Source organism: Eulemur rufifrons, chromosome 8 (assembly GCF_041146395.1).
Source record: "Eulemur rufifrons isolate Redbay chromosome 8, OSU_ERuf_1, whole genome shotgun sequence".
Taxonomy (NCBI): domain Eukaryota; kingdom Metazoa; phylum Chordata; class Mammalia; order Primates; family Lemuridae; genus Eulemur; species Eulemur rufifrons.
This window is the reverse complement of record NC_090990.1, coordinates 47,512,175-47,531,403: the sequence shown is the minus strand read 5'-3', so window position 1 is coordinate 47,531,403 and position 19,229 is coordinate 47,512,175. Positions and strand designations below refer to the sequence as shown.

General features: G+C 33.4%; 1 protein-coding gene across 3 annotated transcripts in view; it reads right to left on the bottom strand.

The window, feature by feature from the left end:
• ATG4C (autophagy related 4C cysteine peptidase) overlaps positions 1-19,229 on the bottom strand; it is an 81,631-nt gene that overhangs the window by 17,827 nt on the left and 44,575 nt on the right. For all 3 annotated transcript variants that reach the window (XM_069478016.1, XM_069478017.1, XM_069478015.1), the window contains 4 exons: positions 19,026-19,096; positions 13,830-13,966; positions 6,478-6,556; positions 5,740-5,816 (listed from right to left, as the gene is read on the bottom strand). In XM_069478016.1, coding sequence (XP_069334117.1) covers positions 5,740-5,816; positions 6,478-6,556; positions 13,830-13,966; positions 19,026-19,096 — 364 coding nt within the window. The remainder of the gene's footprint in view (positions 1-5,739; positions 5,817-6,477; positions 6,557-13,829; positions 13,967-19,025; positions 19,097-19,229) is intronic.

The following is a 19,229-nucleotide window of genomic DNA, read 5'->3' as shown; positions in this document are numbered from 1 at the left end:
TTTCTTCAGTGGTCACAGTGCCACAGATACAAATGGGCTGCGTTAGGATGTCCTAGTTTCTCCACTCTTACTAATGGGATTTGGCTATTAGTATAGTTTGATATCTGTAGGGAATACAAAAGTAGAAAAAAGGCAGAATACAAAGCTAATCATTCCAATCTCTTTGTTCTTTACTATCATACTTTGGTACCATGTTTTAAATATTTATATTTCTTAATGCTTGAATGCTTAGAAATCCTGTTCTTAAAAATCACTGATGCTTAGGCCAGGACTGATGATAGGAGGAAAAAAAAAATCACTGATGCTACTAAGTCTCTTTCTGTATGTATAAAAAAAAGAAATTTATAGTGTTACAGCTCTTTTACAATTTGTCATGCAAAAAAAAAAAAAAGTGTGTGTTAAAAAGAGCAACATAAGACTATATATTCATATTTGTTTACATTTCCATAAATAAACTCTCTGAGGACATATAAAAATTAACAAGTTGGGGGGAGGGGGAGGAGAACTGGGCAGATCAAAGACAGGTGTGAGAAATTCTTCATTGTGTATTTTATATTTCTGAATTAAAGAACAAGCTCAATTAAGAAACAATCTAGGTTAGATTTGAACAAATAAACTTAAAATTTCCCTGAATTTAAAGCCTAAAACTAAGGGATTTTAACTTAATACTGTCTATTAAAATGTAGAACAACATAGGCAGTCATATTTGTTATGTTCATGGTGAATCAATCAAAATCACTTTTCCCTTTCTCTCTGTTGACCCAGTTAGTACCCCATATTATCAACAGAGGATATGCAAAATGCATACATGCAAGTTGCTTTTTTTCTATGAATAATTTAATTGTATGTTAGATCAAATCCAATAATATATCAGTAAATACAGACCAAACAAATGAGTTTTCAAAACTATGACTTCCACAAAACGCTTAGCTAACACTTCCTTTATATAGTGAGAGCCAACCTAGCTAAACTGGAAGCCCCAGGGCACTAGTCAACACAAGTATGATCTTAGCTGAACTTTTTCTAACATTGTTTCGCCTGTTATATTTACAAAGATATATTAAAAACAGATCTAGAAAGGCACAGAAAAGCTAAATAAACTTGTTAGTTCACAATATACAGGAGTATATTAGGGTAGAAGGCACAGTTCTAGGTCATATTTTTAAAAAATTATTCTACATACAAGTGTCTAAAAACAGCCACTTGCCCAACTTACTCCAAAGCCAATAATAACTAGGAATATTTCTTTAGTTTTTCCTATTTGGGGATAAGGAGGAAGGCCAAAAAGTTTGAACACAGTCCAATAATATATTTCTGAACTCATCAATGAGGGAAAAGTTTTCATGTAGGAACCAATAACACTAAACCAGAAAATTCTTATTGCTATTTCCCTGTATTGCCTCAATCATCATTGATAATAATGTCAAACACTAAATTGTTGTCCATGGTTATTTTTATACCTACAAATAACTTTTTAATTTATTCACAAAAACACAGATATGTATCTCTGATCACTGAAAACTGAAATTGCTATTGGGTATTACTGAACAAGTACTACAACTCATAGAGAGGCATTTTATATCATTTAAACTTGAAATTATATTGTTTTGTTCACTCAAGAAGATTCTGAAGTCAAAACAACATTAATTTATAATTCAGAATCATTTCTGTTTATTGCAGAACAGGTTATACTTTCAAATATTTTCCCAAGTGGTATTACAGAGCTTTGTTTATTTTGTGATCATTCTTTGACCATACACTTATGATTTTATTAATTTTTAAAATTCTGAAAATTGGTAAGAATAGCAGCTTCTACTTCACAAATACATTTTAGGAAGTGTTCACTAGATACACTTCTGTAACAATGAAATATACTTCTGGGAAGAGTGGCCAGAGAGAGTAAATTCCCATTTATTTCATTTTTCAATACATTATTTATTCATTGCCTCAATAAATAATTAGACACCTAGTAAATGTCAGGCACTGTTCTAGGCTTATTATCTGGAATAGTGGATTCTACTACCCAAACATATAAACAAACCTAAAACAAATACTTTCAGGTGTTGCTATGCTATTTTGGTGATTTAGATGAAGCTTCCTAAGAAAGTTAGAGAATATCCTTACTAAAAAGTACCTCCTACTAACTGCAGTTCACATGTGTAATTCATAAAGGGTATGTCTTTCACTGATGAATTCACTCATCCATCTAGATGCCCATCTCACATTATTCTAATAGCTTTAATGCCACCATTTCTGAATTTCCTAGAATAGATAAAAACAGTCACTAAAATTTGAAACTTGGAATTACGGACCCAGGAATCAGAACAGACTAACATGTCTATTAATAAAACTTTTCTTATCTTTTAGAATTTGCTCTTTTAAAAGTTAGAAGCTGTCATTCCAAAAGTATATCATGAACAACATGAACAAACAGTCTCTGGTTTAGGAAACTTTAATAATTTTATATACAATTAATTATATATGTGTGTGTGTATACATACATACATATACATGTAATACATGTAAATACATACATATACACATACATGCATACATATATATCCACTAGTCCTCCCATCCCAACAACTGAAACTCTGTCTGTCCTGAACACTGACAATGAGAACCCATAACTCAACATACCCTCACTGTTAAAGACATTTGAGTTCCTCTCATTCCCTTCTAATTTCAAGTTGTCCTTTTGTGCCTTTTTTTTCTTTAAGGTTGTTCATGCTGTTCCTTTGAACCTCATTCTCTGTATGAAAATTATAGAGTGTGAATGTATACATTATAATTTTCCCTATACTGAACCATGTGCTCCATTCCTCAGTCCTGACCAAGGATTGCCCTGGTATATCTTCACTACTTGACTCAGGATCTAAATATGACCACCTACACTCACTTCATGTGTTAAAAACTCGTGAAGATAGTTAAAGATGAGGAAGATTCTCTTAAAAGTATAGAAAATCAGTAGCATATACTAATATATTTTATAAGAAAATGTCACAACAAATAAGAATTAGTATACATATAATCAAAGCACTTGGAACCACAGAGGAAAAAAAAGAGTTCAACAGAGGACTCTAAAGAACTTAGGACAGTACCTTGCAACTAGAAAGAGCTTAACAAACTATAGTTAAAAAAGAAAGAAATGAGTTGGTCTGACTTGGTTTCAAAATGTTAGATGTTCAACTCCAGAAATGTAGGAATTCAACACTAGGAACAACAACAAAAGATATAATCTGTTTAAATCGCTTCTTCGATCTCAAATATTCTGATATCATCCTACTTTCTTAAAATTCCACAATCCTATTGGATTTAGGGCACTCAATAAAACGTCAGGACTACCAGTAATTATTTACATGGAATCAATAGAAGATCTAAGATTTCAATTTCCCCACCTATTAACGAAAAAGAAGTATTGATCAAAAAAGTCGCCTACAAAAATGATTTTAATAACTGAAGCATAAGGGTGATTTTGGAATGTGCATATAATTTATTATATCAATCAACTGCAAAATTTCACTAGCATATAAATATATAACCAATATAGCAAAGGAAGGATGGTTAGTAATATAGGGTACTTCACTTGAAGTATTATAAAGTTATGATAAAAAGCAGAAAGTGAAATTTTATTCCTCCACAAAGATAGACAACTTGCTGTAATTTTTATATTACACTTTCATAAGAAGATAAATGATGCTATTAACTAAATAATCTAAGATAAATTCCTGCATTGAAGAAAAACAAAAAAATTTTAACAGGAATTACCCAGACAGGTTGAAATATTCTACCAGAATCTCAAAAAATATAACATCTAAACTCACTCTATTAGTGTTCTAATGTATAAGAAATAAATGTTTCTGTGCATTTAAGAAGTTACCCAATTTCATCAAATTTTACGTTATGAAGTAAACTCTCTTTTTTTTTCCTCCAGAGATGGGGTCACTCAGGCTGGATTCAAACTCCTGGGCTCAAACAATCCTCCTGCCTCAGCCTCCTGAGTAGTTAGGGCTATAGGTATGTGTCACCGTACCCAGCTTAAAATCTTAAAATCGATTCTTCCTTTCCTTTTCACTACCACCACCCTACTTCAAGCTTTTACTGACTCACTCCTGGAGTGTTGCAACAGTCTCCCAATAACAAGCTGCAGCCTTTCTAATCTTGGTTGTGTAGACATAACCAGGATATTCATTCATCTGGTACCTTTTCAGTCTCCCAAAATATCAGATGAATAGTCTCTCTATAGGCCAAAATAATCAAGACCAATAATCTTTTAATTTGCCTATTTTAGGTAATACTAAAATACTATGAACAATTTTCCAACTGAATCTCAAGTATCTACTGTTTATAAGGAGTAAATTTGGCACTGATACACTGAAAATATAACTTAGCATATGAATCAGTGCTACAAGATCATAATGTAGAAAGAGAATTATTTAATATAATGTAGTTCACATAGCACACTTCTGCAATGCCTCTCCTAGTATCTATCAGTCAACTAGCAAATATTTATTAAGGTTTACATGCAAGATCCTATGGAGGAAGAAATAAGAAAGTAAACCTCATCTCTAGTTTCAAGATGCTTATACAATTTTTTTTATTTTTTGTAGACAGGGTCTCACTCTGTCACCACAGGCTGGAGTGCAGTGGTGCAATCATAGCTCACCGTAATCTTGAACTCCTGGGCTCAAAGCAATCCTTCTGCCTCAGCCTCCCAAGTAGCTGGGACTACAGGTGTGGTGTGTGCCATCATGCCCAGCTATTTATTCTTATTTTTTGTAGAGACAGGCAATCCTCCCACCTCGGCCTCCCAAAGTGCTGCAATTACAGGCATGAGCTACCACTCCCAGCCAAGATCCTTATATTTTAATTGAGGTAATAGTTGACAAAGGATGCTAGGATGTTTTATAATGTATCTTTCTGGATCAGATTTTAGTCCTGCAGTTTATTTACTTTCATAATCTACCCCTTAAATACTATTAGGTATTAATATTAGCTAATAAGTTATTATTAAAACAAAGTACTTAACCACATTTCCAACTTTCACTCAAGTGATTAAAATTATTTTATTCTGTAAAATGATTTCAGTCTGTAAAAGCATCAGCTGCAAAAACAACGAAACTACGTAATAATTACATGTTTCATTTATGTACTCTCAAATTTTTCTGAATTAAAATACTAGATCACAAAATAACCTATACAAAAGAAAAGAAGAGGTTAAGAAATAAAAGCTAAAACACATATTAGAAATCCAACTAAACTCTTGAAAACTTCTAACTAGAGGTTAAGATTTAATTATTATACTTAAAGCAAAATAATTTAGCAGATAATCGCATTAAGTCACTTTGTCACTCTAACCCAAGTCTATCACCTTCTCTTTTTCTTTTTTTCTTCTTTCTTTTCTTTTTTTAAAATAGGCCTAACATTTTAAATTCTTCAGTACTATTTAGCTGTCTTTATACAAAGTTACTTAGAGACTTGATCATCTATTTTAGTACAGCTAGGGCATCTAACAAGTTAGAGACAAAGACAAATGAAGAAGAAAGTATATCATAAATTAAAATTCAGCAACAAAGTACTTAACCTTTGACTACTGTGTTAATTATGGTTTTATAAATCAGTAAAATATTGATTATTAACTTATAATTGTAACACTATAAAGATATAACTACCTAACACATCTCTAACTAGTTTGTTTTATATAGTAAGAAAACAGTACAAGCTCTTAATCCATAGTACCTCAAGAGGGAAATCCTTTATGCTGACATCTACAAAAGATTGGCAGTAATGAGGATCCATGTAAATCAAACTGTCATCTACAAGGACAAAACAGAAGACAAGTAATTCAAAAAACACCTTATTATTACACTGCTTACAATCCAATTTCTATGTAGAACAGCTGAAAAAAATCTGGGAGTAACAGCTTGCCAGACTGATATTCATTGACTGAAACATAGGTTTGCACAGGATAGATTAACTTTTGCATAATCAAATATGCTTGTATAAGCAGAATTTTTATAAAGTGATGAGACTGTCATTTAATTTTTGGTGATAAAATTACTTTCACAAACACACAATTATATTCTACAGTTTGCATATGAAAAATGTATTGCACTTCTTTATCCTGACAGGAAGAACATATTGCTTGTCATTTTATCATCAACTAGCACCACTAAAACTGGTAAAAAGTAAATATGTAAATAGCAACTGCCAGAATGTAGCAGCAATGTCTTCTGAAGTTTAGTGAAACCAATAAATTATGCCTTGTTTATGCAATAACAGAAATTAAACATACATTTTACAGAATCCAATTATGTTGTGGACCAAATGACAAATGAGTGGCTATGGTAGGACTGATGAATGTATAAGGTACTCGCTTTGCTCTGTTAATCATCCTGTTTCTAGATGATCTCATATTAACTTTCTGATTTTTAAAAGAAAACAATGAAGAAAAGTATATTTTACTAAATCACTAACCTTGAAATCCAGCAAAGTAATATGACTGTTTAGGTTTGCCACCAATAATACCCACACAATACTCAAGGCTTAAAATACCCTGCAAAAAAAATTAATACATATTCAGAGTCAAGAGACAAATGATAATTATTTAAAAGAACCAAATTTGTATTAGCAATATTAGTAGTTCCCAAACTTTCCACCACCAGTAATCATTTTTATTACATTTGCCCCCATGTTTTGAAATCCTCTCGTTTTCTAAACTGCCTTCCCTTTTCTTTAAATCACTCAACATTAACATGACTAAATTAAATATTTTGATCAGCACCTTGCTCGACAACATTCAACAACCACTATGTGCCAGATACAGAGATAATTAATTTTACCACATTAAGGTAATAAAATTCCTGCCAAAACCAATACACTTAGCCTTCCAGTTAGCTGGTGCAGCTTTACTGTGATCAATGTAATATTTTCATCAGGCTTTTTGAAATCCCAAAAATAGTTCTCGTACGTTACTACTGTTTTCATTGAACCTTGAGTCTTAGAATCTCAAACCAAAAGGCATTTTTCTAATCAATGGCATTCACCTGACAAATTTTTTATGCTACTTCATTTGGAATAAATGTAAAGAGTAATAAAAACAACTTAATCCAAGGAAAATAATAATTATTACTGTATTTAAAGCTGATTTATTTTATTAATTATAAATTATCAGGGATACCACAATAAATTAGTATGCCCCTTGGCATCTATTCTAAGCAGAACCCCATTTAAGTTGAGCCAAATAACTCTGTATCTTTTATAAAAACATGTCCAATGGAGTCAATTTAAAACATGCAGTGGAATCAATTAATGCAATCAATAGTTCCTGCATTGATTTTGGCATACCTTATAAAAAACTAATAATGATAAAGTTGTATGTTATAAAACTCCAAAAGTATTAAACAATAGGTTAAACTTTCCTTCTCTTAAATGAGAGGATGTTTTGAAATCTAGAAGATATAAAAATAAAGACTATATGAACAAATGTTCTTTTTCCTTTAACAAGTAACCAAACCATAGAGATTTTTTTTAACCTAATTGTTTTCTTAAAAATAGTACGTGGTCATTGTAAAAAACACGCAGGAAATATAGAAAAAAGTAAAAATTTCCCCAAATCCCAATACCCAGAGCTCATCACTATTAATATTTGGGGAGATACCTTCTTGACATCTATCTATATTATATATATATTATATATATTCACATAGAGATTTATGAATACAATTTTATATATGTGCCATTGTAACCTTTTGTAACTCATTATGTCATGAATATCTTTTCCTATCAATAAATATAGATCTATATTATAATATTTAAAGGCTGCAAAATATTCTATTTTATTAAGATAACAAAATGTGCTTTAAAATTCACACTATGACTATTTAAATTGTTCCAGGTTCTTACTGTTATAAATAACTCTCTGCTACGGTTTAAAGATTTTTGTCCCTTCCAAAATTCATGTCTTAGAAACTTAATCCCCAATGTGACAGTATTGAGAGGTGAAGCTTTTGGGGAGGTGTTGAGGTCATGAGGATTTCAAGAATGGATTAATGCTTTCAGGAGTGGGTTCTCTCTTTCCTGCTCTTCTGCCATGTGAGGATAGAGTTCTCCTGTTTGGCCCTTCTGCCTTCTGTCATACGAGAAAACAGCAAGAAGGCCCTCATCAGATGCCAGTTCCTTTGTCTTGAATTTTCCAACTTCCAGATCTGTGTGAGAATAAATTTCTATTCTTTATAAATTACCCAGTTTCAGGTATTCTGTTATTGCAGCACAAAATGGACTAAGACACCCTCTAAGGAACAGCCTTGTATATTCGTGGTCTTGTAAACATATCTTAGAGATTTTTTTCAAAAGGAGAGATGCAACTGAAAAAATTAAATAAAACAGAGAAAGCATATCTGGTTAAAATCTTAGAGTTAACTAAAACATAAGAGATAAAATTGTACCAAAAAAATTAAACATTTAATAGTATTTACTTACTCTATTAATAGTAATAGAGTTACTTATCAATTAAGGATTCTATAGTTTTCCCCCTAAATAAAAATCCTCAACACACCTAAAGAGTGCCCTACTTTAACTTGAGCCAACCTAATCAGCTGAAATGCAATGTTCGTCATAGGGACCCATGAGGAAGTGAAAGTTCTAAGTTTCTCATAGTTGAGAAAAGAAAGAAAAAGATATGTAGCAAGAATCATCACTGACTCTCTCAGAAAAAGAATAATTCCAAGTAATAGAAGAAAGGCTTTGGTTCTTGACACCCATATTTCCTTTGCAACTTACTAAAGCAGGTTTAGCAATAAACACTTAGATGCAGACTAGGAGCCAGAATGCCATTATATATAAGAGGCTGTATCTTGAAAAAAACTTGGAACACTTTTCAGTTCCTAAAAGAGCTTTTACACAGTTATCTAGTGTGACAATTTATTGAGCTGTATCCATGAAGTAATAAATAAGACTGAAGTAATCAGTCAAAAAGGAAAGTCCTAATTTGTCTTGTTGAAGAAAAAAGAACACACTGAATTTTCCTATTCCAGGTCCTTAAAAAAAAATGAATAAATAAACCTTCTGTGGTTAAGGGCTGATAAAGCACACACCAAATTTCCTTCTCCTCATGGAATGTAACAGGATCCTATGTTGGTACCATCTCTGAAATACTGTGGATTACCTTGATCAATAAATTTAAAAAATAGAACTGAATGGTGCATTTTGGTCTCATCAATGTACATTGGTTTGGCAGGAAAAAATACAACTGCTGACCACAAAAAAAAGAAGCAGCAAATTATTTTTCTTTTAGGGCTACTGAACATACTACTTATTCACTTTTAAGTGAATACCTCTTCACATGCTCTCACTTTGGGTTTTGACTCAATCACCCCCTCTGGCCGAGCATAACAACTACCCTACAACCTCCTTCATTCAACCATTTCAGCTATTTTTACCTGGTAATTGAAATATTAAAATGTCTCAATGGTAACTGCTCTTTCATATCAGTGGACTACAGTGTAAATCAAGTTATTAAAAGCTCAAGGAAATGTTGCAGTTTAAAAAGTTCATATTTTAGGAGAAAATATGAAAAATAATAATCTAAGAATCAAGAAAGTTCTAGTGTCTGCTACCAGTTTGCTATCTAAACTTGAACACATCACTTAACTTCTCTATATTTTTTCTGTTTTATAAAGACAATCCAGTTCCTAGCTATTTTGAGGGCAAAATGAGATAAACTTATATTGAAAAGTGTTATACAAATCAGGGTTAACAAATATTTATTGAGTAACTCCTACATGCTAGGTACTGAGGATCACCATGGTTTGTTTCACTACAGTTCAGGCTCCAATGAATCACTTAAGACCATCAAGCTGTGTTGCCATCTGATGAACACTATCAATACCACCAAAAAGCAAAGTTCTCAGCTGGATGAAAGAACCTTGAAAGCCACCTGCAGCCTATTTCATCAGGAATGAACGTTTGGCTAAAGTGGTCAGTTCCAAGATGGCATCAGTTTCTAATCTTCTCATGGTAGTGGAGAAGGCAGATAGAATCCAGTTCAGACTTGGTTAGAACCCAACTAGAGATGACAGCATACCAGAAGTCCACAAACCTTCAACAGATTCTCCAGATAAAGTGGTTCACAACTTCTCACATTCTACCAATAACTCTAGTAAAGAACCCATATCAAAACCCCACCTTTATTTTAGGGATTCATATGTTATTGATATACCACAGTATTGTTACTATTAGTAACAAGTGTGCCTCCAAAATTAAGAAAAGCCAGTATACCAACTAGAAAACTTCCATATATCATGTGTTAAAAACAACTGTTCTAGATTTTTAGAATTAGCTCAATCTAGCCTGAGGATATATGTTCCACCTATATACACAGGCACTACGATATGGAATTAATGCCTCATGTAGGGAACAAATTGTTATTAATCATAAAAAATAGATCTAGACCAGGGGTGAAGAACCTGAGACCTTAAGGCCATATGTAGCCTTCCAGGTCCTTAAGTACAGCCTTTTGACTGAATCCAAATTTTACAGAACAAATCCTTTTATTTTTATTAATACATTTTTTTTTAATTTTAAAATGAACATATTTAAAATACCAAAGAATAAAATAAGTTTCAATGAAATAATCCTCCCAGATTGACCGGCACAATTAGAATATTAGTAAGCCATAAATTGACGGCTACTTAATTATGCTCATGATTTAACTCTAACTTCCCCCGCCTGACTGGCACCTGTTTTCAGCTTTTGTTTTTTGAGACAAAGAGTCTCACTCCACTGCCCTGAGTACAGTGCCGCTGAGTCAGCCTAGCTCAATGCAACCTCAAACTCCTGGGCTCAAGTGCTCCTCCTGCCTTAGCCTCCTGAGTAGCTGGGACCACAGGCGAACACACGACACCTGGCTAATTTTGTATTTTTAGTAGAGACGGGGTCTCACTCTGGCTTAGGCTGGTCTTCAACTCCTGAGCCCAAGCAATCCTCCTGCCTCGGCCTCCCAGAGTGCTAGGATTACAGGCATGAGCCACCATACTCAGCCGACAGTATTTTTTAATTCTGTCTGCTTAGCAGCCCATCATGTCAAAGAAGACCAAGAGAACACCGAAGGAAGAAAACAGATTTTTTAATGAGGACTGGGAATTGCAATATTATCTTGTTTCTGCTAAAGATAAGATGATCTGCTTGCTTTCACTGCAATATCATCGTTAAAGAAATTCACAGCTCATCAGCATTATAACATTTATAAGGACCACAAATATTTTAAATTAGAGGGAGAGGTGCAAAAGGTTGTACTGCAGAAATTAAAAGATAAAAAGCAAAAGCAAAGATAATTCTTTCAAGCAGCAGGAAGACCTGGAAATAATGCCCCTGAAGCAACTTATAAAGTAGCTTATATACTTGGGGAAAAAAGGGAAGCCATTCAGCAATGTAGAAATTGTGAAAGAATGCATTGTTGAAGTTGTAGAATGCTTAGACCCTGATAACGTTTCAAAGTATAAACAATGCCTCTTTCAAGGGGGACCATAACTGATCAGCAGCATGAATTAGTCTTCAGCTTCACAGAACAACTTCATGCAATACCTCAAAAGGAAAATATATATTACTCAATTGCTTTGGATGAATTAACTGATACTACTCACTCGGTGCAGGTTTTATACTTCATTCAGATCATAACAGAAGATTTTCTTTGCTATGAAGAGTTACTTCGCTTTGATCACTCTTGCAAACAGAACACAGGGAATTGAAATCTTCAACAACTTTCAAGATAAATGTCATGAAGTTGTATTGAATTTGATAAATTCAGTGAGTGTATGTACAGTGACCCTTCCATGACAGGAAAATATCTGTTTATTGCACAGATAAAAAAAGTATTAACAGATCCAGATGCTCTCGTTTCTTTTCATTGTATCTTGCATCAGCAAAATCTCTCTGCTAAAGCTACTATTTTAAGTGACACTTTGCAACAAGTTATAAGTATTGTTAACTATATTTGTGCAAATGCAACAGGGCATCATCAGTTTCATAACATGCTAAAGTTGAACGATGACACATTCAGCGTGGATTTACCATAACATTCTAAAGTGTGTCGGCTGTTGCAGGGACAGGTGTTAGCCAAAATTTTTACCTCTGCAAGAATCAGCAGTTAAATTTTATGAAGAACAGAATCAGCAATGTGAATTATTGAAAGAAGATTTCTATAGGAATGAAGCATTTCTGTGTGATTCATGTCAAATCAAAACACCTTGAGTATTTCTTTGCAAGGTAAAACTAAGTCTGTATGTAATATGTGGCAAAAAATCCAAGCTTTTTGAAAAAAGCTATCTTTTTTCAAAATACTTCAAAAGGAAATTTCAGATGAACATTTTCCCCAGTTAGCAAAGGTCACTGATGAGCAGGATGATATATGCGAATCATTTGAAGAATATGCAGCTGTAATAGACTTATTAATTGGAGAATACAATGAAAGGTTCACTGACTTGGAGAATCATGACATCACACTCAAATTAGCATTTCAGCCTTACCTAGTTGATATCACCAAGGCACCTAAAGAACTACACATGGGATTGACTGAGCTCTCAGTAGATGACATTTCAGTAGATGACATTTTAAAGTCATTTTTTGATACTAAGAAAGATACAACTGAAACATGGAAAAATGCAGTAAAATACCCATGCCTTTGGCAACATGTCCAAAAAATGCTTTCTTTTCAACCACTTATTGCTGAGAATCTACATTCTCCTACCTAACCCAAATCAAGATGCCCTTAAGGTCACAAATGACTGATACCTGTCTAGACTAGGATCAACTGAAACTGCACACCTCCATGCTGCAACCAAATATTCAAATGCTTTCCAACAAAAAACAGACACAACAAAGTCATTAAAAGGTTAGTTAATTTTAAAATTAACAAATAGTTTCATTTTTTGAAATTATTAAGTACATAGTATTAATAGATTTTTACAAAATAGTGTACCTTTTTCAGTAAATCTAATTAAGTTTCTTAAATGTGGCCTTATTTGATTACAGTTAAATTCATGTGGCCTTCCAGCATGAAAAGGTTCCCCACCCCATCTAGACTTTATTTTAACATTACTATATCCCATAACACAAAGAAGAATTCCATTTCTGGACTTGAAAAGAGACTACTAAAAAACAAAGAATTTTATATAACACTATGAAAATAATATAAAAACTATCATCTTAATCAGAAACTAAGTATTTCAAAGATATTTTATCACAACTAGATGTCTTAGTGCCCAAAACAAGATAACATAACTAGACAGGTCCTATTGGTGCAAGAATAAAACCTGTCTCAAATAGACAGATTTTTAACTGGTTAATAAGAAGAAAACAAAATTAGAACCCACCCCGCAATACCATCTTCATTATTTCTGTCTAGATAAATAATCTAACTGACATCATGGTGGCACAGGAAACAAATTATGAGGTAATACAGCAGTAATAGAAAGTTTATTTTAATAATTAATTTGATATTGTTTAATGTTAGTTTTATGAAGATATATTTTTAATTACAAATAAAAATAATGGAACTATAACCACATTACAGATGATGATTATTGCTGCATCTGTGTCTCCTTGATTAGCCACAAGGATCAAAAAGGCTTTTCATTCCATCACAGAAACGCTGTTCTTCAACTCACATCTGATCTTGTAATACTGAAATTTAAAATCTCTAATGTCAAACTTTACAATGTACGACTTATAAAATCATCACTGCTCATTTAATATAAAAAAAGACTGCAAACCTTCTGTATTTTTCACATTAGCCAGTATTGCCTTTTAAAAAATAGGTGTTTATTCCATACCTTTACAAACTCTAAGTAGTCAGTGTTGGTTCTTTCTCCACCAAGTCTAACAGGAACTAGAATAATAACAGCTTTGTCATCTGCATTATCAGAAGTCATAGAAGCGCTCTGTTTATCAATTACATCAGAATTGTAAACTGAGAAAAACATAATGAATATGTATTAAATTTTTAAAAAGTGATTTTTCAGAAATATTTTTATCCTAATCCCGCCTCCCTGCCCCTCACCAGTCATCTGATCTCTAACATCATTATTAAGGTCTCAAGTTAAAAATACCTCTCTCATTTATGCATTCAATAGATACTTATTGAGTAGCTAATACATGGCACCGCAGCTTCAGCAGCAGCAGGCAAAACAAAATTATTCCTGTCCTCCTTGAGCATATACTCTAATAGGGAGAAACAGAAAATAAATAAATAAGATATAAGCTATGTGAGATGGTGATGGGCATTTTGAAGAAAAACAAAGGAAGAACGGTAGATAGAAAATGCTGAAGGGGGAGGCAATTTAAAATAAGGTGGTCAGAGAAGGTCTTATTATGAGAAAGCAACATTTGAGTCAAGATTAAAAGAAAGTAAAAAACCAGGTAATGCAGATACCTGGGGGGAAAGCATTCCAGGTAGAAAGATCAGAAAGTACAAACGTCCTCAGGTAGAAGCATAAATAGCATGTTCCAGGAACAAGAGGCCAGTGCCTTTGTAGGGAAGTAATTAAGGGGTACAGTAGTAGGAAATGAGATTAGGAGATAAAGTCTCAGATTAAAGGAGAATGAGGACAGATTGTGTGAACTCTTGAAAGCCAGTTTTTGAGTGAGAGAGGAAAAGCCACTGGAGAGATTTTTAGGAACGTCCCAAATTGACTTACTTTAATAGTCTGGTTCTTGTGTTGATAATAGAGTGCAGAGGGCAAGGGCTGAAGAACAGTTAGAAAGCCAGTGCAGTTACTCAGCAAGAGATGATGGTGGCTTCAACAAAGGCAATAATTGTGAAGACAGGGAATGGTCATGGGATGGTCACGTTGAGGTGATAAAAAGTGATCAGTTCATATACCTGAAGACAAGGTAACGAGTCACTATTAAATGCAAGACGTGAGAGAAAAAATTGAGTCATCGGTGATGTGAAGGGTTTTGGTGTAAGCAAACAGTAAGAGAGTTGCCATTTACAAAGACATGGAAGATTGGAAGAGGGGAATATTAATATATAGGAAGAAGAATTAGGAAATCCGTTTTAGACATGATAAGTTTGAGATGTGTTAGACAGGTTAAGCAGAGAGGTTGAACAGACAGGGACTTGTCAGACTGGAGTTTGGGAAGAGGACCAGGATGGACCTATAAGTTTGGGAGTTGCACACAAATGGTATTGTAAAGCCAAGAGACTGGGTGAATTCAAATTAGCGTAGACAAAAAAAGACATGAAGTCTAAAGACCGAGCACCAAAACACCAACACTTTTAGAGATCAAGGGGATGAGGAAAAACAACAAAAGAGACTATGAAGGAATGGACAAGGAAGTAAAAGAAAAATGTGCAGAGAGTGCTCTGAAAATCAAGTAAATAAAATGTTACAAAGAGAAGGAGGAAGAGGTCAAATGTGTCAACCGCTGCTGACATATTGTGTGACCTGAGGACTAAGAAGTGACCACTGGGTTAGGAAGATTAAATAATGATATGAATACTTTCGGTAGAGTGGTAGGTATGACAGCCTAAGTGCAGTAGGTCAAGAGAAAATAGGAGGATTTGGTGGAAGCAAATACAGACAAAATTTTATTTTGTTTTGTTCAAAATAGTTTTATTCAAAACATACTTTACACCCACATTTCCTGTCAGTTTAAACAAACTCTTCTGACCTTCCCAGAAGAGCTGAATAGGAAATTTTGTCACTTTTGTCCCAGTCCTTTTCTTTAAATTCCTTCAAACTTAGACTGAGCTATCAAATTCTGTTCACCAGCTTCCTTATCTCCCATAGTCAGTCTAAACCTGCAGTCCGTGGCCTGTTAGGAACTGGGCCACACACAGCAGGAGGTGAGCAGTGGGTGAGCCAGTGAAGCTCCATCTGTATTTACAGCGGCTCCTCATTGCTCACATCACCACCTGAGCTCCACCTTCTGTCAGATCAATGGCAGCATTAGATTCTGCATTACGGTGAGTTGTATAATTATTTCATTATATATTACAATGTAGTAATAACAGATATAAAGTACACAATAAATACAATGCACTTGAATCATTCCAAAACCATCCCCCCGCAATTTTTACATTCCGTGGAAAAACTGTCTTCCATGAAACTGGTCCCTGGTGCCAAAAAGATTGGGGACTGTGGGTCTAAACCAAAACTACAAAAATGCCACAATAGTTCTCTCTTATCAGGATACGGATGGTATTACTACCCTTTATCTTCATTCAATTCACATTTATTGAGGACTGGCTATCTAATAATGTGTTCTATGCTAGGGAGGTATGAAAGAAATAAGATCCTGACTTCAAAGAGTATCTAGTTCAATCGTTCTGGTGTTTTGCCTCCACTCCTAATATATGGAAGGGCTATAACATACTCCAATTCTGTAACAGAGGCTCATTACAACAGCGATTCTTGACCGAATGATTCTGATACCTTTCCTCTACCCCTGCTACCTTAACAATTATTGATCTACATGGAGAAACAGATAATTACAAGTTGATAACAAAAGTGAATTACAAGTGCAATATTTAATAGAAGTATTTCCAAAATGTTACAGAGCACCGAAGAAAAATAAACTAATTCTGCCTAATCAAAGTCAGGAAAGACCTCACCAAAGGTGTATCCTTTGAGTGTGTTCCTGAAAAATGAGTTAGAGTTAACAAGAGGCATTATAATAATAGGGGGCATTCTAAGCAGAGGCAATTCTATGCTCAAAGGCATGCGTAACAACAGCATGTCCAAGGAATGGCCTGAAGGTTGACCGTACTTTAGGGTATTGGGTATAGAAGATAGTGTTGAGAGGTGATGCTGTAGGTTGAGATACATTGTAAAGGACTTCATGTGCTTTATATGGCAAGATAACTTGAGACTAGAGTTAATAGACAGTTATTGGTTTTTAAATAACGGAATATGATCAATTTCTTTTGATCAGATGGATCAAAAAGGGAAGAAAGACAGACAGGAAAATCAAGTTAAAGTCCAAGTTAGAGATAAAGGTCTAATCTAAATTAATGAGAGTGGAGAAGAGAGAACACAGGAACATTTTTAAAAGTATAAATGGTAAGCTTTTGTTGATTGGCTAGATATAAGAAATGAAAAAGCAGTCAAGAATGAGTGGGTTCTACCTTGAGTATGCATGTGGGCATGCCACTATTAAAAAAAAACAGAAAGAGCCCAGCATGATAGCTTGTGCCTGTAATCCTAGCACTTTGGGAGATCAAGGTAGGACGATAATTTGAGGCCAGGAGTTTGAGATCAGCCTCAGCAACATAGCGAGACCTCATCTCCTAAAAAAAAAAGATGACGACAATGAAGAAAGAAAACAGAAAGAAAAAGGGATGTGAGGACAGAGTAAAATGATAAGTTTAGTTTTAAACACGCTGAATTTGAAGTGTTTGTAGAACATTTAAGTGGAGATTTCTGAAGGGTGGCAGAATATAGGAGTTACCTCATGGCTCAAGCAGGACTAGAAATGTAGTTTTAAAAGTCCTAGTGTATAATGCACAGTCCTAAGTATTTAAAGCCATGGAAACAGATGCAATTACAAAAGAAAAAAAATACAGAATAAGAAAAGGAGAAAATAAATGGAAAATTAAACCCTTAAAAACACCAATGAAGGAAGAAGGGAAAAAAATCATAGAATCACAGAATCTGGTTTCATTTAATTCCTAATACCACAGCCCATCAAAACTACACTAATATAAATTCTTCCTTTAGAAGATATAAAAACATGAATAACAAAAATTTTAAGAACTACTTCAAATTACACAAACCACTTATATACAAGGAACTTTGTGTTGTTTGCTGTTTAATTAACTATATGTAACAATTAAAGATCAGTATCAATAAAAACAAAAAAGGCAAATTCATAAATTTATTTAATGATTACTTAAGTACATCCTTAGGCTAAATTAGAAATTAATTAATTAATTAGTAAATTTTACTTGCAAGACTTCCTACCTGAAAAACAAACATAGAAACTGCAAAACTTATATACTCATCTGAAAAATTTACTACTTTCATTTTCATATGGCTATAATTATGGCTATCAGCCTTTCTTTAGGAGGCAGTTAACCTGAACAAAAGGCCAAACAAAAATACATGTGTATTTGGTAACCATTCCTTCTATACTATAAACACTAGCTGGTTATCAGAGTAACCACAAGCATTTTGCAGATACCTTTATATTAAACATGACTGAAGTATAGGTAACTTTTCTAAAACATTAACATATCGTATCCACTTATAAAATAGCATTTCTATAAAAAATAAACTTAACATGAGATAGCTTATTTGAAGGTACTTTTATTTTATTAAGAAATTATGGTCTCTATTGATCCTCAACAAAATTTCAAAATTACTACAGATTAAGCATCCCTAATCCAAAAATCCAAAATCTGAAACCCAAAATGCTCCAAAATCTGAAACTTTTTGAGCACCCATATAATGTCACAAGCGTAAAATTCCATATTTTATCTCATGTGACAAGTCCAGTCAAAACAGAGTCAAAACTTTGTTTCATGTACAAAATTATTTAAAATATTCTATAAAATTACCTTCAGGCTATGTGTTTAACATATATATGAAACATAAATGAATTTCATGTTTATAATCTGGACAATAGCTGCATCATTATTAGATGATTTACTGAAGCATTAATGAGAAACATATTCAGTTCCTTACAAGATAAACAAGAACTTTCTTTCCTTAAAACACATCCACCAATGAAATGGTACCTGTCACACATAAATTTTCCTATCTCTTTTAAAGTAGTCATTTGAAATGCTAAAATTTTCTTTGAGAATTTATTTTAATATTACAACTAATAATTCCTAGTATGTATTCAATCAAAAATATTTAATAAGTGCCTGTTACATGTAGGATGCTATGTAGGAACAGAAACGTGTAAGACCTCGTCCCTACCTTTACCGTCATTTACAGTATAACTGGGAAGATAAGCTAAACACGTATGAAAAGTATGATCAAATAAAACATAAAAATTAGAATTATGTACATTCTTACCTGTACAATCTTGTGCAACATAAATAGTTATTCCTTGTAAATCAGGATGTCTTGCTTCTTCAACTGCTTTTCTAAGAAAATAACAAGCATCATCTTTCAAAATCCTAACTGCATTTCCTATGGGTAACTAAAGATTTATTTTAAAAGGGGGAAAAAGCCATCATTATCCTGACTTTCCTATTTAACCTATTCTGTTGTCAAAAA